The sequence below is a fragment of the Fulmarus glacialis genome, unplaced genomic scaffold (assembly GCF_000690835.1).
Source record: "Fulmarus glacialis isolate BGI_N327 unplaced genomic scaffold, ASM69083v1 scaffold5459, whole genome shotgun sequence".
NCBI classification, from domain to species: domain Eukaryota; kingdom Metazoa; phylum Chordata; class Aves; order Procellariiformes; family Procellariidae; genus Fulmarus; species Fulmarus glacialis.
The window spans coordinates 54,876-78,551 of record NW_009231317.1 but is presented as its reverse complement, the minus strand read 5'-3'; the positions used below and the strand labels follow the sequence as shown (position 1 = coordinate 78,551).

Below are 23,676 nucleotides of genomic sequence, written 5' to 3'. Positions count from 1 at the left end.
GACTGGCAAACTTAATTAAAAAGTCTGATTCAGAACTCTCAAGAATTTGATACATATAAAAATATTGTGTGTATCTATACATTTTATGTAAGTTCATGTATAGCCTGAGATAATCTTGTGTTTCAGCACAAACTTTCTGTCTTATTTTTTTGCATATCAGGTATTTCCTGCAGCCCAGAGATAATGGTAACAAGTCACTGAAACCTGATGACCTCGGTTCCTTAAGGTTAAATGTGGTTTACACTGAGGACCATGTTTTTTCCTCAGACTATTACAGTCCACTTAGAGACCTCCTGCTAAAATCTGCAGATGTCGAGGTAATTTGCTTGCACTGCTTGTTTACCTGCAGATCATCCTCACAGGGGTCTCTCTGAATGTTTATCACTATCTTGTTGGCACCATAGTTGTGTAATTACCAGAGACTACAGCTTCTTCCTATTCCAACCTCAGGGCCTTGTTAAGCTCTGCGTATCCCTGGTGCTTGTTTTCAGTCCTTGCAGAAAAGATCTTTATCTGCATGCAGTATGGTGGGTGAAGGCACACCCAGGAACACCAGTGGTTTTAATAGCAGCATATTCTCCGTGGCTTTCTAATTTTACATGTGAAAATGCAAAGTAAACTTCAGTTTGATCAATTGGTTTTTCTTTCCTTTGGAGAGGAACAGATTTACACTCATAACAAAAAAAAAACCCAAACCCAAACCAAGAACTAATTCTGAAACGTCAGAGGGTTGGACCATGTCTACCGTTATGTATACTTCTAGCAGTTGTGACAAAGCTTTTATTTTTTCAGTACAAGAACTGAGTTCTGTACTTGCTGTGGCTTGAAATTGAGAAGGGTTAGAGTTCTCCCTCTTCACTTGCTTCCCAGGCAACAGTGACATTCAGTGAAAAGACAGCTGTTAAAAATGGGGGGAAAAAAAAGAGTCTGTACTGTAATAGTTTTTAAATTGCTGCCCTCTTGCGATCAAAACTTACAGCCAACAAAAACTGGAATGTAACGCCCACCCATGTTATGTACAGGCATACTTGGGTAACTGGCCAATGCAACTGTTGTGTGGGGTTCTGCATTAAGGAGCTAATGGGAAGAGTAAGAAAGGATGTTTGTTCTACAAAGATCTCAAAGTTTTTACTTCTTTCCACTGTTCAGCCTGTTTCAGCATCAGCTGCACACATTCTGGGTGAAGTTTGCAGAGAAAAACAGGAAGCAGCCATACCCCTTGTCAGGCTTTTCTTACACTATGGCAGAATTGTGCCTTTCATAAGTGCCATTGCGAATGCTGAAGTGAAGAGAACTCAGTAAGTACCAAAACCCAAATTGCTATCAAACATACCTACTCTGCATTTTAGGATCCTCCACTCAGTTTCTAGAATTATATGTAATTTCAAAAGAAACTGTTGGAGTTGTTCCTATTCCTCCCAGCTGAGTGGCAGAGTTCTTTATAAATGCATTCACTGCTCTGAAGATCTGGTGAGTTTGATTTTAGGAGGAATTCCCATCATGTTTTGCAAAATCTACTTGCAAGACTATTGTAAGGTCTGAAGGCACAGATTTTCACTCTTCTCAGTCTTAATTATATGTGATGATAACTGTGAAATCCTGCATTACCTTCAGCTGTTCGTATGAAATCATTTCAGCTTTATAGTGTGCTAATAAATCATCTAGTGCTGAGTAAAAGCGTTTGTTGAATTTGTTCAAAACAAAAAGCAAGTTTCTTCCTAATCATGAATATTTAAGGCAAGCTGTGTGTCTAATCTTTCCAGCTAGAGGGCTGAGGAACAAAGATGGGATTGGATCTGGCAGTGGATAGCAGAAAACAAAATCTTTTTTCTGGTCACTTCTTGTAAGTCTTACAAGACTTACTAGTATGCTAACAGTTTAGTAGTGTAAGATCTAGTATTAACACCAGGCAGGTCCTAAAGAACGTTTGTTGCCACAAGCCTAGAGCCTATGTAGTCATGTTCTTGACTGACAGTAGAAGAGACAATTGGGAGTCAAGGGGAATGACAGGTATTGACTCTAAAGTAACAGCTTCCTCAGTACAAAATAAAGTCTTTGTGTGGGTTGGCTTTTCTGAGAGTGTCTGAGGGATAGTTTTCCTTCCTGTAGGTAGGTGTATTTTTTCTGTGCCGCAGGTTGGCTGAAACAGCTTGGTTGTTGCAGTGTGAGGAAATTTGCTGCTCCCTAGTCAGTCATGTTCTGTGATAAAACAGCAAAGATGGTGTTTGTTTTCAGGGCTTTCTGCCATTTGTAACAGGCAGTGAGCTTACTTTTTTATGAAACAAAATGATGAATCCAGCAAAGTGGTTCATCCTGTTATTCACTACTTATAAATGGGTACAACTGTAGTAAGCTATTGGTGTGTGTACAGAAAAGACATTGGTGTATGTACAAGAACAAGCAAATAACTTTGTATCGAAGTTTGATCTGCTGTCAGTAGGCACAGGTTTTGATCATATGGTTGTACATGAAATCGTTGATTATGTACCTATCTGCATAACGTGAATTGCTATACAAGGAATTGCAGGTACAAAATAAATATGAAATTACTTGCATTCTTAAAATGCAAGTAATACTAAAAAAAAAAGTACACGATAGTGCAGCTAGCTAAAGCTTAATGAATCACAGTGGCCGTATGTCTAGTACAAGAAAGAATTCTGTGCAAGTGGCTTTTCAGAAAAACGTGAGAGTCTGCATGGCATCAGCTATCCACACAGTTCTCAGGGCAGAATTGAGATCTGCACTGTGTTTAATAGTGTTATCACAGGACAGTGCTGTAAGTCACTTAGAAAAGATGGCTATGTCATTGGAGCCGGTGTTTTCATCTCCCTCCCAGCTTACAAGTACTCATTTCGTAGGAGAAGGTAGTAGGTCACATGTAATGTCCAGTGTTGTTGTGAGACTAAAATCACTGCCTCCTTCCCGTACTCAAATCAATGCTGTTCAGTAGCACGTGAAAGTAGGCACGTTTTTCCCTGTTTATATTGTAAACCCCTTTGATTTGAGCCTGCGTGTTGCCATGTGTTTGGACGGTGCATTGAGCACACCGCGCTAATACAAAGAAGAAAATTTGTAGTCCCTCTGGATTTATCTTGACTACTGCTTTTCTGTTACAACCTGGAAGTCCACTAAATGCTATGTGACTGCTTTTAATGGCAGGCTGGTGTCAAAGGGAGTTTTTGTTTGTGCATTCAAACCAGATTTCCATCACCTTTCACCGCTTCTTTTGTTTCCATATATTAGCAGTTTATTACAAAGAGACTAAATTACAGAAAATTGTTCACTTCCAGAGATCCAAACACCATTTTCAGAGGAAACTCATTAACTTCCAAGTGCATTGACGAGACAATGAAACTGGCAGGGATGCATTATCTGCAAGTTACACTAAAGCCAATTATAGATGAGGTAAGAGCAGTTTAGACTGTTTATTTGATAAAATGTCACTGTAAAAGGCCTTCAGGGAGCAGATACTGTTTATTCCTTCCCATTTTAAGATGACTTTGTAGGAATAATGCTTAAGAGCCTGTTTCTACTTTAAAATCCTATGTGTGAGTGTAGTGAGCCGAGTCACTCAATTCAGAAACAGTTGGATTGTATTAAAGGAAAACAAAAGTTTCCATTTATTTAACTAAATTACTGTTTTATAAAATCTAACATCTATTGTTTCTGAGAAATTAATAAAGTTATAATTTAGATGAATAAAGAATATATACAGCGGAAGGCTGCTGGGAAGCTATAAGTAGTATGTTTCATCCAGTGGGTATAAAGGAATAAAATTATTCTTAGATAACTGTGTATGTGATGCATGTATTGTAACAATGGTTTATTATCTATCCAGTCCAGAATGGTGGGTGTGGGTATTTTAGTGCAGTAATTGGGCAATACTTTCAGACCACAGACTTCCTTTAAATGATGTGACAATTTCTTCAGCTATTGTTTTAATGTTTCATCAAAAGATGTCAAGTTTTTAAAGAATATAGATATACTTTCGAAGTTGACTGTTTTGGCAAAATAGGACTTTTCTTGAACAGCCTTGAGAGAGTCTAACAAACAATTCTTCATTTCAGTTAAAGGAAGGGGTAGAACAAATTAACGCTCCTTTTTGGGAAAAAAAAAAAATCACATAATTTACTTTTGATGCTTTGTTAAAAGAAAAAAATACAATTTATAAAGTTGGCTTTTGCCTTTTACCCCCAAAAACTAACAGATTATGCTTTTTACAAAACTTTTTCTACTTGAAGGTAAACTGATATATTAATTGTTTGCTATATTTTTTTTTTTCTAGATCTGCCAGGTCCATAAACCTTGTGAAATTGATCCTGTGAAATTAAAAGATGGTGAAAACCTGGAAAACAACAGGGTATGCATTAGATTTTGAAAATATAATCTTTGTTTACACTATCAACTTTAACTGAGGCCCTCAGAAGTTTGATGTTTGAGTGGTCAGGCTTTGGAACAGGCTGCCCAGAGAACCGGTTGAGTCACCGTCCCTGGAAGTATTTAAAAGACGTGTAGATGAGGCGCTTAGTGGTTTAGTGGGCATGGTAGTGTTGGGTTGACGGTTGGACTCGATGATCTCAGAGGTCTTTTCCAACCTTAATGATTCTATGTTGCAAATAATTTTGTCGTTCATTAGAATACACTGGAAGCTTTCTTAACACCACTAACTGTTATAATTACTTTACAATGGCTTTACATTATGCTATAAATACAGTATCTGTAGAATGTTAATCACTTCTCCCCCTGCCCTTGAGGACAAGTATAATAGCCTGTGGCTCTACTGGTGACGTAGAAAATGGTGCTATGAAAAGGAATGATATGCCATACAGCCATATCACTTGATACTTGTTTTTGATAGGAATAATATTTTTACTCTTGTACTTGAATATGTGCATTTACCAAAGAAAGTTTCATTGAGTGTGAGATTGTTTTGCAAGTATATAATGTTGAAAGTGAAGATCTTTTAATGATGCCATTATGAATAAAACCAGGAATAATACCACTTTCCACAGCAGAAGATGATACTAGTTTTGTCATAATCATTGCATTTTTCAGGAAAATCTGAGGCAATATGTTGATCGCATTTTTACTGTAATTACAAAATCTGGTGTAAGCTGCCCTACAGTGATGTGCGATATTTTCTTTTCACTGAGAGAATCAGCTGCTAAACGTTTTCAAGGTAAGTTTCTATATATTGTTTTATTTTACATCACTGATAGCTTTTAAATGTAGGTGTAGTCTAGCAGTCTGCATGATCCATGATGGATTTAGTAATTGAACAGCAGATTATCCAAAATACCATTTGGAATGTGTATTAATGCTGGTTTTTCCTTGATTATTCATTCCACAAAGAACATGACTTTTAATGATTGCATGAGTTTTCCTTAAACATCTTTCAAGGGAAAACAGCTTTTAAAAAGAGCATTATGATGTTATGTATGTATGGTTTCAATATTTGCAAAGTATGCTCAGTTTTCAAATGTTCCGGTTTTTGTAATGGCTCATTCTGCAGACTCCATGCAGCTGAATTATTTTCTGCTCATATGTCAATCTGTAATAAAGGCCAATCTATAAATTATTGGAGTCACTGCAAGCTCATTGCCCTAGGAGGCACATGTGCTGCAAAGGTTTTCTGGCTGTCAAGAGAGAATTCTTCCCGCTCCCTCCTAGTTGTTTTGGCTCAGTGAGAATGAGCAGGCAATATAAAACTGGAATTGAGCAAAACAACCAACCTGTGTATTTTCATGAAGGGAAGGAGATTACAATAAGGAAGTTTTAGAGAGAGCAGTATGAGTTCAGCTTTTAAACAGTCACTTCATAGTAGAGAAACTAAAAAAAAAAAGAGCCATCGATTGTGCTGTCATGCTCTTTATTTTATGTAAAAATAAATAAATTACATTTTCTGAAATTACCAACTGAATAGACACATTAGGAGTCTGTACAGCACTTGTGCTTGGGGCTATAACTAGATAACTGAGAGTTGGCCTCTGTGCTGAACGTTTCATAAACTGTGTACTTTATTCATCATACTTTAGTTGCATAGATGGAATAGCAAATGTTTGTATGAAATTCCCTGTGCAGTGGAAAAGTGAATGGTGTTCTCCTTGTAGCCTGTGTCATGAACTCACTTCTTTTTAAAAGGCTGTCATTGACATTTCCTTGGTTTATACTAGCTGATCTCTGGCTCCAAATCCTCCATCAGTTAGTCCTGTAACTTGCAAATATATATGTTTCCAGCACATACTTGAGTTAGCTTTCTGAAGGCATTCGGATAATTTCAGAAGGTTTTTAAGGAAGCATTATTGAAATGCTGAGTAGAGGTCTTTTTTTTTAATAGGTGACCTAGATGTGAGGTATACAGCTGTCAGCAGCTTTATTTTCCTGAGATTCTTTGCTCCTGCCATTCTTTCTCCAAACCTCTTTCAGCTTACACCACATCATCCAGTAAGTACTGTATTAATTTTTTCTAGCTATGTATATGGTTCTGTCACCATAGTCTGTCAAGATTCTTTCTTCAGTTCTTTTAATAGCCTTTAGAAGAAGTACCTTTGTTAGTTCAAAGATCTGCTATGTCTGTTTCGGATATGAAGCATATGTTGAATGACTGCATGTGAAGAACTTGAGAGGTATGGGAGGAACAGTGAAATTTAAGGACAAAGTAGATGGTCTAAGCGGGTGTGGAAAAGATGGTCGCCGCTTCATTTTTGCCGCATTACATTAATGCTGGATTCATTGTCAGCAGTGGTGGAAGTGTTTTGAATGTTAAGCAACTTATCCAAGACTTTTAGTAGTTCTTATTGGGAGGGGGAGGACCTGGACAGTCTTCAAGATAGAAATCTCTGTTTTTGTTTTGCAAGTGATTGTCTTTGGTTCTCTGAAGATCAATAGGGTAGCTATGAAACATGATGGCTTAAGAGTCAAAAGCCTTTAAAAAAAGCAACTCTTTTCCTGTAGTGTTTTATTGGGTCTTTCCTAGTTTTATGTTGCTTTTCTGCAAGTGAAATAAGAAAAAAGAAATGTTGTTTACCTTCCTCTGTTCCATAATTTTAAATAGCTAGTCCATATAATATTTTTCTCTTTCCTAGGATCCTCAGACTTCTCGGACTTTGACACTTATCTCTAAAACCATTCAAACGCTAGGCAGCCTATCAAAATCTAAATCTGTAAGTATGCCATTTTCATTTAAAGGCTTAATTCAGGAAAGTGATTTTCTTTTTTGTTTTTTTAATCTTTTATCACTCATTGTAATTAAAGCCTTTAAAATGCTTGAGTTGCACTAGGCTTATGCAAAACTGGTTATGATTGCTTTGATTATAAGCCTCTCATGCTCACAGGAAAACTAAATCTGTCTTAATCTGAACTAGATTTCAGTAGAGCAAAATTGTGTGACCAGCCTAGAAGTCTGTTCCAGGGCTTTTCATTCCTTCCTTGTGGAAGAAAGATAGTGATCAGAAAACCCGTGAAGTTCTCTATTTGCCTCCAGTACATGATAGCAGCTCAACAGGGCTTTACAGATTGTTTCAGCATTTTAAAGCTCAACTGAGAAGAATCACACAGTAAGGGGAAGGGCTATGCTTTGCTTTTCATACCAGTTCAGTTTTCTGCCAGTCAGTGCTGAGATTAGATCTAAATGCCCATGCTCTGGATGTTTGATTGAAATAAAACTTGTGTACCTAAGGCACCACACTGCTATATCTGGTGATAATTTGGGGTGGCTGGTGGTCTAGTTAGGATTCACGCAGGCAACAGTAGATGAATCTGCACCTCAATTATGAATCCTTCGAGACAATAGAGTTCCTTCTCTCATACTTTTTGTCAGCTTCTTTTAGGACCAAGATTAAAAGCCAAAGCAGAAGTTCGAAGATTTTGAAGAATGCATTATTAACTGTAGTAACTGAACATTTTAAATGCATTCTGCTACCTTTTTGAAATAAAAATTTCGTGCTACTGAGTGTGTGCTGTACAACATGAAAGTAGTGCTTTGCTTATTTTACCTCTGGCCTCTTATCTGTGGTGGCTTGCCTTATGGTCTACTGCTGTTAACAGTAGTATTTTCTGAATAAACTGTATTATGATATGCATGGTTTTGGCTTTGTATTTCAGGCCAATTTCAAGGAATCCTACATGGCTACTTTTTATGACTATTTTAATGAGCAGAAATATGCAGATGCAGTAAAAAATGTAAGTAATGCATGTGAATGTTCTGAAAATCCTGCTGCGTTGTTGAAGCTGATGCTCGGAATCCTAGAATGTAATACATACTGTTTGTAAACCAGGAAGCATGTGCTGGAAAAAGCAGACTCCTGATAACTGTAATATTCAAGAAACTTTTATCAAATTATTTGCATGTCAGTAGTAGAATCTCTTTGGATCTATTTCTACTTACTAATTAGGTTGGATTAACAAGCTGCTGCTTAGAGCTTGAGACATATGCATGCTTCATAGGATGCTACAGATCTGTGATTAAAATTGCTTAGTCCAAAAGGAAGTGAAGGATAAGTATAACAAAGGAGAAGCACAAGAAGTGTTGGTCATCTGCAGTTTTTCTGCTTAAGAGCATTTGTGCTATTTTTAGTTTACAACCCAGGAAACCTCCCAGATTCCTCAAGCTTCTGCCATTACCTTCTGTTAACTATTTTTACAATATTTTCTTGTAGCCCTGTGCTGTACAAATGTTAAAGATTTTAATTTGGATAGTGCGGTACTGTGATTTTTATCTATGCTTTTTGTTCACCTTTTAGTTTCTAGATTTAATTTCATCTTCGGGAAGGAGAGATCACAAAAGCATAGAGCAACCTATATTGCTTAAAGAAGGGTAAGCATGCATGTGCAACAAAACCCTCTACTTGTGTGCTTGCTACCATTCTAAGGCAGCTATCTTTTTTTCCGCCACCCCTATTCCATCCATGTGTTCAGAGAAGAATGTAGAAAGATTCTTTGTGTTGCTATTTCTACTTCTGTGGCTGCTATAGCTGATTTCAATGTCTTTTAATTTGATTTAAACATCTTAATTTAAGTATGTTTTGAAATAGGTGGAGGAAAAAGAAGCCTGTAGAACTTAATTAGCACAGCTAAGGCAAAATAAACTTAAATCAGCATTGTGTTAAAATCAAGTTGTTTTTTTTTTTTTTTTTTTGGACTCCAGTGAACAAAAACTGTAAAATTCTACTGTGAAGGCAGATACTGAATATCTTAGTGAGGGCAAAGCCTGCAAATGGAATTTGCTTTTGCTGCCCTGTAAGATCCATATGCTAATCATTATGAAGGCCGTTTTGAGGAAAATTTGTGATGCACTTGGAACAGTTTCTAGTTTAGTACCTTTCTTTTTTTTGGAAGCATGTTCCATATGCCGTATTAGTTTTAGATACTAATTGTTGACATTTTTTGTGCAACAAAACTGAGTTGTGAAGATCATCTAAGTGCTCTGTGGAAACAGCTTCTTTGAGCTGGGAGGAAGAAAGTAAAAAAATCCAAATTCTTCCTGTCAGAGCTCAGTAAGCTGAGCTGCTTGAAAGTAACCTTTCATGGTAGCTCTAAGTCATGCAAAAATTAGGTTTTTGGTGAAAACATGACTACCCCTTCCAGTTAGCCTCTGCAGTTCACTTCACTTCTCTGATGAGCATCTGTCCTTAGAAGCAAGTTTGTCTGTTTTAATTCTGTACATTTACCATTCTTTTGTTTTTGAAAATAAATACATAGTTTGTAACATTTTCCCTCTAACTCTAAAACATTATTTTTTCTGCCTCTTTCTTTTGCTCCTGTCTGATCTTTTTCTGTCTTTTCTTGCTCGGCCTGTGGCTGCTGTTGTAAGGACTCTTAAACTAACAGTAAAGAAAGTTGATGGTAATAGTTCATGCAGGTAAGATGGTAGGGGCAGTTGGTGCTTTGCTGTAGCTACCGGCTGACAGCATGTCCTTCCTTCGCAGCAATAGACGTGTCTGACTTAACTTTGGGGAGGAAGTACTCTGTTTAACAATCCTGAAATGCCAGCAGAGAACATTTTGTTATCTATTTCTTGATGTTGACCAACTCTTCTTTTTTTTTCCTTTTTTTTTTTCCTTCCTTAAAACAAAAACTTTCTGTAAATAGAGAATAAAGGACTTTTATCTGTAGGCAGAGGCTCCAAGAAGCACTGAGATTTGCTTCATATTCAGTGTATAGATCCCAGTGAACTCACTGGAAGTGATTAAGAAGTGGCCATACATTTTCTAGGCACTTCTTAAGTAGCATTCATGGAAATTGTTCTCAAGATTAAGGAGTGGCCTTCAGCTGCCTATTTTTCCTGACATTTTGCATTATTGCTATGTTATATCATGGGGAGTGGGTGGGAATTTTCACAGCCTTTGATTTGATTCTTCTCCAGATTGATTGGCCAACCAGTGGGGTTTCTATTTGCCATTGCAATGTTTTTGTTTGCTTTTGGTTTTTTAATCTATCTTTGCTTCCATTAAGAGTATCTACATGGAAGGCTATAGCGTATGTACTTTTGAATGAACGTGCAGTACCAAAGATTAGTCACTGGCACTTGGGTTTGCTGGCATTGATCATGCCATCTCTGCTTAACAGGTGTCTGCATGATTCTTTACAAAAGGAAGAGAATTAAAAGGAGAACTAGTGCTGCCATTCTTTTAGGTGAAGGGGACATGCTGATCCTTCCGAGCAAGGCTAAGGCAGATCCAAACTCAGGTCTACCATAAACATGGGAAGAAACAGTATCTCCAACCACCCAGCACTGAAATGGATTTCATCTTAGCTTTTTTTTCCCCTTGTGCTTCTGACTATTTGCACCGACTTCTCACACATTCTGTGAATGTTAGAAACAAAGAAATCCTTTGAATTCACCTTACAACTTCTGTGGCTTTGAATGCTTGTCACCTATCTGTGGGAAATAAAAGCACATTCTTCTCTTGCTATGTCAGCTATGAAGAATGTAATTAGAAATGTGCTCTTAGCTCTGCAGTATGGAGTTTGCATTTTTCAAAGAGGGAGACTCTGTAGGAGTTAGCAGTTTTAAGTCACCTTTTAAGTGTTGGCATGAGAAGGAAGAGAAACTAACTTGAAGAGTGTATTGTCCAGCCCAGGGATATCTGCTCTTCCCTTGAAATTTGCCTTAACCTTGAAATATGAAGACTACCACCAGTGGGCCTGAATCATATGGTTTTATTAAATATTTCTCAAGTAATCCAAGAATAAGGACCGAGATAGTAACTGTCTGACCATTTTAAGAATGACAGAGGTGTGTAACTATGACTGGTTTAAAAAAAAAAAATCTGTTGCTGTATACAGTCCTTTTCAGCTTTTGCCCACACAACTTGGAATGGGCAGCAGGCACCAGCCCAGCTGGTTACAAAACAGTTGAAAATCTGAAGGAACTTGGGTTTCTGTTTGAGCTTTAAACAGACCTGTGGTTCAGTTAGATGGAGTGTAGTTGTCTCTGACTGAAGATACTAGAAACGAGAAACAGTATTAGCTGTTCTAAGCATTTTAGTTCAGCTATTGAAAATCTTCAACCAAATCATTCGCTGTTCTCTGTGTGCTCTTTGTGCTGTATAGCGCCTTCCTACTTGATAAAAACTACTCTGTAGTAAGTAGTTTTTACTTGCTCCATTACATAATTCTGTGTTTGGCACAATAGTTAATGTAATGTGTAGAGCAGCTGTTATCAACTCTACTGCATATGCGTACACATTTTTTTTCCACCAAAAGTGATGCTGAGCAGTATGAAGTCACTAGGGTTTCCAAAGTCACCTTGAAGCTTTTGGATTGATTTAGTGGTTAGGAAGGTGGTGGATGCATCACAGTTTCTTGTAAGCTAGTTCAAGTTTGAAATAAATTAAAACTGACAACTCACTAAATGAACGCCCCTCCTCTGCCAAAAAAGGGGGTATGGGGGCTTCTAGCTTTCAGCTGTCAGATTGCTTTGTATGTTGTTGAAAACGCTTTTCCAACTGCAGCATCAATGTGCAATTGCAAATGGAGCTGTGGAACATACTGATTTTATTTCTAGAGCTTGAGAGTGACTAAAGCATGTAAGGGTACAGTCCCTGTGCTCCAGAGGCTTACACCTGCCTTTTAATAATTAAACATACTTTAAACCTTTTGAGCTTTCTCACAGCTTTAAAAAAAAAAAAAAAAAAAAAAAAGCTTGTAGAGGTAACACGTCAAGCTTAGCAGAGCAGTACTAACCGTATTCTGCTCTTTTTCTGCTATAGTAGGAAACCATTTAGCTGGATTTGTAACTGAGAAAAGGGCACAAGCTGCAGTTCAGCTAACTAACTAGAGCACTTTTGTAGACTACAAGTCAAGCTACATGTCTTGCCCCTTACCTAGATCTGGAAAAAGGACAGGCTTAAGTAACAGATGCACTAAACCTATCCAAATGTGACTTTCCTTTTCTTGTCAACACAAGGCCTCAATAATTAGAAAACACTGTGTGTCCCCTCCTAAAGCTTAACAAGTGCCATCATGTATGTGTGTATATATATGTACGTATGTATAAATCTATATACATAAATACGTTTTATATGTATGCGCATATTTATATGCATGTATATATAAAATCTGATGTATTGTAACAACTGTTGTCCTGGTTACTAGGTTCATGATCAAGAGAGCACAAGGAAGAAAACGATTTGGTATGAAAAACTTCAAGAAGAGATGGTTTCGCCTGACAAACCATGAGTTTACCTATCAGAAAAGCAAAGGTAACAAAGGTTTGCCAGTCTTTTTTTGACACATTAAAGTGAAGATTAAACATAAGGATTGTGTAAGAACAGAAAACTGAGATCTAGATCTGTAACTGTAGAAGGCAAAGTGCAGGCAAGTCTGTCAGCCTGTATGTTCTTGCCCTTTTTTTACTATGTCTATACTGACTGTTAGAGAAGCTTCTTGGATAGCATAGTACCCTATAAATTAGCAGAATATTTGATAATATTTGTCTAATATCAGTTATCAATATCATCTGTAGGTTTCACAGTTAAGTAGTAGATTGTCCAGGGAAACAAAATTCAGGATACAAATACCTTACGCTGGGATTTGTGTTTGTATTGAACACTGTCAGATGCATCTCAGCTTGTTCTCATAAATTTTGTAGCATTGGCACAGCTGGCTGCGGTAGGCAGGGATTTACCTGCAAGCTTTGAACTTGCAAAAATATGTTCACTTAATGTTGCCTAATATCAAGGATTTTGCTTTTTGCAAAGTGTTCCTGTCTGTTCAGCAGTACACAACAAATACTACTTCCTTCCATCATATAAATACATAGGGAGTGAGAAAGATAAGGAAACATGTTCAGATCATGCCAGTCATCATTTCACACTCAACTTTGAGATCTTATGTCACCACCATCAACCTAGTTCAGTTGAGCTGACAGGAATGATTTCTTTCATTGTCACCTTCTCAGGAAATACAGTGCATCCTGCTGCGGTAGTCAGTTTCTAAGAGGTTTGCTAGCATAATGTAGTGCAGCTGAAAACAGAAATGAACTTAAGATAATACTTAAGGACCATGCTGGTAAATCCCTGCTGAGTGAAAGATTTTTTTTTTTCTTGTGCAGTCAAAATGATCTTCAAAGGAACTGAATCAGCCCTTAGAATAAGGGCAAGAGGGTGAGATTGAGTTGTGAATAAGTTGCTCAGTATCTCTGTGTGTGTATGTTCTGCAGGTGATCACCCTCTGTGTAGCATTCCAATTGAAAACATTCTGGCAGTGGAAAGACTGGAGGAGGAATCCTTTAAAATGAAAAATGTAAGTAGGTCATCTTCATTAATTTACTTGTTAGGCTGGTCTAGATCCACCAGCCTAATCGCCTTTTTCCCTTTTGTAACCTGGATTGAGTTTCTGTGAAAGATGTACAATCACAGCTGCTTGTTCTGTATATAGTAACAGGAGTTTCCAAAAGTACAGCCCATTCAAATTCTTAACAGCCCAGTCAGCAGTCTTTGGGTTTCGTGATCTGCAGCACACACTGACCACTACTGATCAGCTGTCTGGGCTACATAATGTCAGACACAGGTAAGATAATCGAGTCCCTGCCCTTTCTGTCAGACCTCTCTGTTGGGAAGGAACTGACTGCTTATAATTGTGAAGGATCACATTTTCTTTCTTAGCTATTAGGGTTTCTTTATTGGTTAATGAAAGTGCATATATATTTGGGTAAGATCATGTGCCAGAACATCATCTGTGCTTTGCCAGTATGGTTTAGCATTTTGGTTGCCACATTAGGGAATAAAATACAGCTGTATTTCTCATGCATGGAACACTACTGCCAACTTCTGTATGCGAGACATACCATCCGTTGTGTAAGAACAGTTCTTAGACATGATCAGTTTAGGTGATGTTGGGAGCCTTTTTCATACTTCTCTGCCTGTAAAGCTGAGTACAGTCCATAAAAAGTTTTATTTAAAAGTAAACAAAAAACCAGCTTGGTGTTTTCTAGTTCTAAACATGCATCTTCTAAAGACTTCTTTATACACATAAATGGTTGTGACTTTTAGCTTTTCTGCTTTTAAGTCTTTCCTGCCATCTGCACTGCTTGTGGACACCATGCAGGGCAGTGCTCAAACCTGCCGTAGATATTAGGTTCCTCAATCAGCACTTTATTAAAAGTGAAATATAATGCTTGACTAGTCAGTATTTTCCCGGTTTCAGGTATTATTTTGGTAGCATAATCTCTCTCTGTTAAAAGATGAAATAAGTTTCAGTTCACTTGCTTCTAGAGCACATCTTCATTGTACTGTAGCTGGCTCTGGTGTTTATAACTATTGTTAATTACATAGGCAAAAGCAACCAAGCTGCAAAATAATTCTCAAGCTATCAGAAGGCAGCTGTAACATGTGATGAACTGTTGCCAACTGTACTCTGCAAAATAACTTGATAGAACTAAAAGTAGCCATACAGTTGAGATAAAATTTACTGTGTGTGGAAAGGAGCTGAGCTATAATTCTGACCAACTCTTCAGTGAAAGCAGCCTTAAACTTATGCTGAATCTACTGGGCTAGAATGCATCCAAAATATCCCTTTATTGTGAAGATTTATTATAGGGAAAATATCCCTTTATTGTTAACATCAGAAACTGGGCTACTTTGGTTGCTTAAATTCAGTATTACCTAGGAAATGAAGGTGACTACATCCATTCTGGAAAGTAAGGCTCAGAGTCTTTCCATAAGCAGTAGAAAATACCATTATCACCTTCCCATGCTAATATATTCCCATTTATCTTGCCATACATAAATAGAATACTGCAGCAAGAACAGAATTCTCAAAACAGCACAGCAGATGTATTTGCGATGGATATTCCATCATGGGTGCTAAGTGTGATTAAAGATCCACGTTTTCTATAAATACTCTCTATGTATCTGTGCTCTGAATTGCACCAAGTGTGTCTTCCTCACTCCTGATAAATCTGCCTGTCTGGCAGTAAGGCCAGTAGCCTTCACCTTCCTTAAGCACAGTTTGGGGAGTGTGGGGATGGCTTTAAGTACTGTTCAGGTCTTCTGTGTTGTTTGAGAAGCAACTGGTGGTTTTGGTAGTGTAAAGGTCTTGGAACCACTTGAAATTCTTGGCTTAGTTGTGGGCTTCTCAGTAACAGTTGCCATATGTTAGTTCACTTAGGTTGGTATCCCCTTACACAAAGCCATACTCCTTAAATCTGTTCCTTTGTTGTAATGCAGAAGGCTCCGTTTACCCCAGCAGGACATTAAAATTCTTTTCCCTGTAGTTCTGTGTTAACGGAGGGTTGAGCTGCACACTCCTGTCTTCCTCATTCCTTCCTTCCCTATTCCGCAAACTCAAACTACCAGTTATGTCCTGAAAAGTTTTATTAAAAGGACTCTCTCTTTGGTGTCTATTTTGGCAGAGCTGGACTGATCACACTAGCAGCTCCTACACTGCTCTTGTGTGTTGCACCTTTCTAATTATTGTCTGACATCTATAAGGATACTAAATCCAGGGAAACGACTGTTGGAGCTTTCCCTTTCCTGTTAGAAGAGACATTGTATAATTAAAAAACCTGTTCATTCACAAATTAGCAAGTATATTTGCAAGCTGCTTTGAAGATGTGCACCTAAAAGTGTCACAAGGGAAGAAGAGATTGCACCTGGTGCCACTCTGCAATGTTCTCCTGACCAGCGAGGTGCAGAATTCAGGCCAATGTTTCAGGTCTTCATAATAGACAAAAGTGAATTTCAATTTTGGTGGAGTTTTTCTTTTTTTGGTGGGCTTTGGGGTTTTTTTGGTGCGTCTTTGTTTTTCTTTTTAAAGTAACACAGAGAAACTGGCTGTTTGGAAAATAATATTCCACATGATACGGGCAGTGTAATCTCTAACGATTTGTGTAATCAAATGAAGAAGTAGAGGGGGGGGAGGGATAATGCAGGAATACCTGAGAGAGAGAGGAAAACCCATTAAAATTAAGTATTTGCAGAAGCCAGAGGAAGTGAAGGTGGTTGACATTTGCCTTTCCAAAGGCAGTTAAGATCACTAACTTGAGCTTAGTTATCTTCAGTCCATGATCAGTATAATCGAGCAATAAGGCTGTGCATCAGAAACTTGCTTCTTCAAGAGGAGGAAAATAAATGTGATTGTGCCATTTTAGGTTGCAAGCTGTTTTGAACAGGCAGGAGGGCTCTAGTTTAGATTTTCAGTGCCCAAGCCATAATGCAGAATTAATGTGTAATTATTTGAATCACCCTATGGCGATTAAAGAGAAACTGTATTGCTGTGATATGCTAATAGCAGCTATAGTTGGGTGTAGAAGCGTGGAAGTTATTAAAAGGAAAGAATCATACTGAAATAGGTGTTAAAAAGACTAGACATATGGCAGTATATTAAAGCAAAGCTGTCACTAAGGCTGGATCCAAACTTTCGTTTTTCTCTTTTCTGCCCCCTGCTGACTAGCATTTCCTTTCAGCCCTGCGTTGGGTCCCTCTGTCAGCCGTCCAAAACTTGGAGCTGCAGCATTACTAAAATTGCATCCCTGAGACTGAAAACAAATCTTGTTGAGGCCCAACCAGCTAGTTGATATTAGCTGTTTGTAAATCATCTCCTACAGAAACAGTATCTTACTCCTTGTACCAGGTGAAAGGTCTTGTTGTTTTAAGGGCATATTTGCTGCTTGGTTTTGTGTTGAAATGTATTTATTGGTGCATTCTTTTAGTATGCTGTGTTTTTCCTTCAATAAATCATCAGTCTGAGCCCAGTCTTAGGTTGACTGACTCATTCTGGTGGTTTATACTGTGGCTTATTTCCTTATTTGCAGATGTTCCAGGTGATCCAGCCTGAAAGAAGAGTCCTGTATATCCAAGCAAATAATTGTGTGGAGGCCAAGGACTGGATTGATATCCTCACCAAAGTCAGCCAGTGCAACAAGAAGCGCCTCACAGTCTACCATCCCTCTGCCTATCTTAATGGCCACTGGCTTTGCTGTAAAGCTACTGCAGATAATACTCCTGGCTGCACACCCTGCACAGGGTAAGGATTGGTGACATGCTGTTGGTCTAGGTATTGCCAGGGGTATGTGCGTTTCTGCAGTGTGACTTGCAGCTATGCAATTACCAAGAAGATCTGCCAGGTGAACAGTTGTCGTGTTTTCAAAGGCCATCTTTGTTGTTATTTCTGATACTATCAGTATCCGCATATCTTGGTCAAAATGTTGGAATTTTTAGAGTTCGAGACATTGATAGGAATTTACTGTGGGATAAGATACTTTCGTTCTGATCGTCTGTCATTGGTAAAAATGTCAGAAATCTCTTCAACGTCCTGTTTGTAAATTCCTGAAACAGACAATCATCTGCTTCTAGATTTAATTCTAAACTGATCTTTTCCTAAGGGGCCCACTCATGCTGTCTGTTAAATGAAGAGGTACTGTCTGGTTCGTAGGAAACTATTTCCATCTAAAATGAGAGAAGCAACAACTCTGTAGTGGTAGTTAGTCTCAAAACGTAAGACCTGGACGGTTGAGAGTTCAGTGCTTTGGCTCCGCCATCTGGTTATAGCAGACTAATTCACCAAAATGTCTGGATACTGATCCAGTCCTCTCTTTCAAGTCAGAGTGAAAGCATGCTGGATAAATCTAGGCATGAAGAAGTTTGAACTTGCCTACTTTTTCTTTTGGGAAAAATAGGAAGCTTTGAGCTCCATTATATACAATTTGTTGGCTTTCACAAGTACACACTTTTACTTTCATTCTTGTTAAGTGCTTTTTGTGCCATAATATACTGTTAGTGTATAACTTCTGCCTCTCTTCCTGATGCCTTACAGAGGCCTGCCAGCAAATATACAACTGGATATAGATGGAGATAGAGAAACTGAGCGCATCTACTCTCTTTTCAACTTGTATATGCCAAAATTGGAGAAAATGCAAGGTGAGGATGAAAGATCATTGCATTTCCAATACACTTAGCAAGGCAAAAATAGCTGTGAAAAATTGTATGTTCTAGCTAGACCAGCCTTGCAAATCACATCCTAGAACACAGTGGCCATTATTTAACTTGTTTCCTCTTCTGCTGTCTTGAGACAGTTGTGTGAATTATTTTTGATGCAGTGTGCGGTCTCATAGTCTGTACAAAGTTCTTTGCGTAATAAACAGTTACGGTCCTAACCACAGCATCCTAAAATAGCATAGGCACAGAGCATTGCTTGGATGCTCTGAATTGACAAATCAGAGCGTGCACGAAACCAGAAGTTTACTGATCCTGAAAAGAAGCACCAGCAAAGTTGAGGTTTCAGTGGAACATGGTTTTGTGTTACCAGAAGTCATGTGCACATCCCTGGTTCAGATCCCAAGAACAGGCTGGATACAAATAATTTCTCAGGAAGGCTCTTTCGGAATTATCGGCGGAAGGTGACCTGTGGATGTCTGTAAAATGTTGAAAAGTGAAGTTTAGGGTAGGAAACCCTCAGGAGCTGAGAGGAGCAGAGATGTGACATGAAGGATAAAAGAAAGAAGAGACAGCAGAGGAAGTTAGTACTAGTAGGCATGCCAAGAAAAGTATCCGGTGTACATGGTGCCAGACTCGAAATCCCAATTTAGCACAAGGAGTGGCAGGGAAGCCTTCACTGTGGCACTGATCTTTAAATAGGACTTTATTTTATAATATGAGATAAGCCAGTGGTGTCAAACACAGAGATTGGAAAGCACTTTAATCCATTCCTGGCTGCCATGCAATGGCAAACTTAAGATCCCCAGCACTTCCGAGCTGTCTGAACCAATGCCCAGCTTTCCCCTGTTCCGAATCCGCACTGCCAGAGCCAGCATCGAGTTTCAGTGTCGGGGAAAAGGACGCAGGTCTGGCGCAGACAGTGCAGCGGGGGAAGATAACGCGAAAGCTGAGACTGAGACAGCAGTAAAGGTAGAAGGCTAGGGAAAAATAGAGACAAAGTAAAATATTCTCTCTCCCCTTCTAATACGCTCGGCTACAATGCAGAAGTAGATCACATGATGAATGTGTTGCAAATGTTCATGTGTAATCAGTGTCCTGATCTCTTAGCCAGGAGGGCTCCCTGGTAAGATAGGAAGGTAGTATGACTTGCCCCTTCTTAGGATATGTCCTTAAGCAGGCAGCCAGGTCGTAGTCATGAGATAATTCTGCTTATGCTTATTGTATGAATCTTCCAGGGGTAATGTGGTAAAACATCTTGTGTGACTACTTCGACCTGTAGTTGTTTTGAATTCAGTCTGTTGTGCAGTGCCGTACTTGCTGCTTAGCTGCTGCTTAGGGATGGAACCTGTCCTTCTGACAAGTGAATACTTGACTTCGTGCAGACCAACCCTGCAGCACAGTGGCAGAGTTAGGCCTATGTCAGAGTTCCCAAAGTATGTACATGGGGTACTGCTAGTGGTAATTGAGATGAAAGCATTGCCTGTGCAGCAAAGGACAGCTTCACACCAAGCCAGGAGCAGCTGCCAGGCTTCCTGCCCTTTCCTTATGAGACGAGGAGGAGGGAACTGGCATGGGACAATCTCTGTGCCTACCAACAGCCCAGCAAAAGGACAGGAAACTGCTCCTTCTGCTGTTGCTGTCAGCCACAGTTCTCTGGTGGTCATACAGAAGCAAACCAAGGAACTGTATGAACCCCAGACTGAGTATTTTTAGTCTGCTTGTCTTGCCTTTTTCCCCCTGCTTATCTGATACCTATTCCCGTACTTTATTTTCTTCCCCAGAGGCCTGTGGCAGCAAATCTGTGTATGATGGACCTGAAGAGGAAGAATATTCTACATTCATCATTGATGATCCTAAGGAGACGTATAAAACACTAAAGCTGATTATTGAAGGTGTTGGAACTTTAGAGCAAGAGCATGCTCAATATAAGAGGGATAAATTTAAGAAGACAAAATACGGAAGCCAGTAAGTATAATGGGTTGTCCAAACAGGGGAACAGTCCTGGGAAATGGTATTTCCCTTGCTTATGTTTTGGCCTTCACCATATTCATGTTCAAAAAAGATCCTGCAAATACACACAAAGTAGGATTGTGACTTAGGATTGATATCACAATATTTTAAAGGACTGTAAGGAATTTTTAAATGCTTATTTTTTAATGCAGTTTCATTCATAAAATAAGCGTGGGGTTTGGTTTGGGTTGTGGTTTTTTGTTTTTTTTTTTTTTTTTTTTAATTTTGAACCTGTGCTCGTGGAATGAGCAGTAAATACCAGAAGATACATGTACTTACCAGTTTATTTTAGAGTGTTGGTTTAAAAACAGGAAGAGTAGCTGATACAGCCACATGACTGTATTTTGTGTACAAAAATAAAGGAGCATTCTGCACATGGCTGTATACAGCCACATGACTGTATTTTGTGTACACATAAATAAAGGAGCATTCTGCACATGGCTGACGAAAAAGAGGATCACTTCAATCAGTCAGTTCTTCCAGTTCAAGTAAGATGCAGTATTATCATTACAATTACAACTTTGAAAATCAAACTTAGGGAAGAGGTTTTGTCTGTCCACTTTCTGACATTTTGATGTCCTGACAGAAAATTCTGTGTAGTACTTTTTCCTGGTTTTTTCTTTTCTTTTAGAGAGCATCCCATCGGCGACAAGAGCTTCCAGACGTACATCAGGCAGCAGTCAGAGATCTCAGCACATTCCATATGAAGTGCAAAGGAAATCACAGAGGACAGTGCTGAAGGGTCAATCAGTGAAGCTTAATAGCAAAACAAAAGGGAAGCCACACATGTAGCAAAATGTATGGATAAGTGTCAAGCTTACAAACTTTGAGACTTGCTGAACGTATTCTTTTTTCAAGAAACTGTTACAATAGTTGCTATGCACTTTATTCATCTGGTTATTGACAGATGATAAAACTCTGCCTTCTAGGCAGTTGTTGTCATGTGTATTTTTAAATTTGCTTTGGTTTCTTGGAATCTAGTGATCAGTTCAATGATCGAGGTGTGTGGACTTCATCTTGACAACTCCAATGCAATTCCTTATGTTTCAGAAACCAAGCATGCTGCTAATATGCAGCATTTTCTAGAATGGTTGTTTGTTACTGTTTTTTGGTCCTGATTAATGTATATTATGTCACACCCCTGCGTGCTCTCTTAGGAAAAGCTTAGTAACACTTTACTTTTAATGCCTGCATTTAGAAAGGAAACGGAGAAAAAACCCTCTGATGTAATCTCTTGCGTTGTAGCTTGTATTCTGAGCAGGCCAAGGAGCAGGCCTTTTGTTTTTACAGCAGCATAATTTTTGCTAAGTGTGCACAGTTTTTAATAGAAATTAAGATCTGAATGGTACTCTTGATATTTTTGAGATACAAAGTCATTTCTCCAGACACATTCAGCAGAGTTTGGTTTTGAACATGCAATCTCAGCGGTATAATAAAACTGACTCTCATGAATATGAGTAAGAAAGAAATGAACTTATGTCATAGCTACATGTCTCTCTTATGCAGTCCAGTGAATGGTAATCTTTGAAAGTCTGCCTACTGAAGGGCAAGGTAAGCTGATTTTGATGACCTTTTACCACCACAGCGAGAAGGACGAATAGAATACAAGTCTGGCAGCTGAGACACACTGACTCCCAGGCACAAAAGACGTCAAGATGGGTTTTGTCTGAAAGGATGTTTAAGCACTGGAGTCCATGCTATCCTAGTACCGCTTGCTTTTCTGGAAAACAGATTTGTACTTTTCCAAAAATGTTTTTAAATACTTTTTTAAAGAGACTTGTTAAAGAATATTTAGTATATTAACACACAATGGTAACTTGTTAATATTCCGAGTGTAGTGAAAATGGAATGAGCTGTGTATCTCACTAATACCAACAAAAGTCATTAAGGAGGCAATAAAGATCTGCTAAATATAAGATATATATTTATGTATGCTGTTTAGTTGTACACCGTAACTTTCCTCTGTATAAGGGTCTGATTTACAAACATCTAGCTTTGATGGCATGGAAGCCTGCATGATGGACTTCAAGCTTCTGTGGGGTAGAAGCTAGTGTTGGTTTTAAGCTGAATTGGAACAGAAAGCATTGAACTATCAGTTTAATGTGAAGATATCTGTATCTTTGCTTAAAGTGTTACAGAGTAACTCTTAACTGTGTCCTCATTGCATCTGACATGATTTAAGATGGCTGAAGTACTTTGAATGCCTGTTTGTTAGTGATGCTCTTAGGAATGAGGTTTTCTTTTTGTTTGAGTATATAGTCGACCACCTCCTAGTAGATGATAAATGATCTTTTTTTCATCTTCACCCAGCAGACTGGGGAAAGGGAAGTAACGAAACATTGCAGAGATGCATTTTGGACTCCAAGCTTTTAGCTGCCATGAACTGCAATTTTTAACGTGTATTTGTAACTTAATGTTGTTTATAAAATACTAATGACCTGTAATGTGTGTTCTACTTGCCAATTAAAAGAAATGTTTTATTTCTGAAAACTGTGTGCACATTTGGAGTCTGTTTAACTCACAGTGGTCACCAGGGGTGCCTGTTGGCACAGCATCTGCTGTTCAGAGTTGGACCATGGATGGAGATCCTTATGAGTTGTCCTGGTTTCAGCTGGGATGGACTTAATTTGCTTCCTAGTAAACCGATCTCTGTGGGGTTCTTGAGTCCCATCCACGCTCCTCCTCCCACACCCACCCTTTTTCTTGGGTCAGAGTGGGACTCTGCAGTGAACCAGACTGGGCACCTGAGCCAGCCAGAAACTACTTTTGCAAAGAAAGCAGTTACTGCTCAGCTAGATCAGGCTTTTCATCTGATTCCTTGTGTTACTACACAGCTGTTGCTGCTGTGAGGGAGGGGTGAGTCCATGTTGAAAGGACAGGAGGAAAGAGTTGAGAGCACAGCACCTTGCGTGTAGATTGGCTCATGACCCTGTGGAACCACCACCCTTCTGAATAGGACCTGTTCTGTGGCAAAATCTTGGGCATGCTGAGATTTGTGCAAGTCAGTCTTCTGGAGCTTACCAGTCCTCTCTGGATACTCATGTGGACTAAGCTTTGGCTCTGAGGCATCGTGTGACAAGCTGCACTCACTGGTTCTGTGGGGAGTGTTTGCAGGAAGGCTAGGCAACAGTCCCTCCGGGTTAGAAAGCTGTTGACTGGCTCATTCAGGAGTGTGTTCGTCCAGCTCATGTTCAAGGTAACTCCCACTGCTGTATCAGGCGTCTCTGTCACCAGAACACAGGCGTGCATTTCTGAGAAACTTCTGGAGAAGAGCTTCTGCAGGCAT

The 23,676-nt window shown here is 38.9% G+C and overlaps 1 protein-coding gene across 1 annotated transcript in view; it reads left to right on the top strand.

The window, feature by feature from the left end:
• The window catches only part of RASA3 (RAS p21 protein activator 3), a gene marked incomplete at its 5' end in the record, with an annotated part of 34,651 nt that extends 11,771 nt beyond the window's left edge, over positions 1 to 22,880 (top strand). Inside the window, 15 exons of the mRNA XM_009584523.1 lie at positions 161 to 317; positions 1,150 to 1,298; positions 3,291 to 3,405; positions 4,286 to 4,360; positions 5,056 to 5,179; positions 6,338 to 6,444; positions 7,086 to 7,163; positions 8,104 to 8,181; positions 8,742 to 8,815; positions 12,598 to 12,704; positions 13,664 to 13,746; positions 17,258 to 17,469; positions 18,259 to 18,362; positions 20,162 to 20,345; positions 21,022 to 22,880. Coding sequence (XP_009582818.1) covers positions 161 to 317; positions 1,150 to 1,298; positions 3,291 to 3,405; positions 4,286 to 4,360; positions 5,056 to 5,179; positions 6,338 to 6,444; positions 7,086 to 7,163; positions 8,104 to 8,181; positions 8,742 to 8,815; positions 12,598 to 12,704; positions 13,664 to 13,746; positions 17,258 to 17,469; positions 18,259 to 18,362; positions 20,162 to 20,345; positions 21,022 to 21,097 — 1,723 coding nt within the window. The remainder of the gene's footprint in view (positions 1 to 160; positions 318 to 1,149; positions 1,299 to 3,290; positions 3,406 to 4,285; positions 4,361 to 5,055; positions 5,180 to 6,337; positions 6,445 to 7,085; positions 7,164 to 8,103; positions 8,182 to 8,741; positions 8,816 to 12,597; positions 12,705 to 13,663; positions 13,747 to 17,257; positions 17,470 to 18,258; positions 18,363 to 20,161; positions 20,346 to 21,021) is intronic.
• Between the last annotated feature and the right edge of the window lie 796 nt (positions 22,881 to 23,676).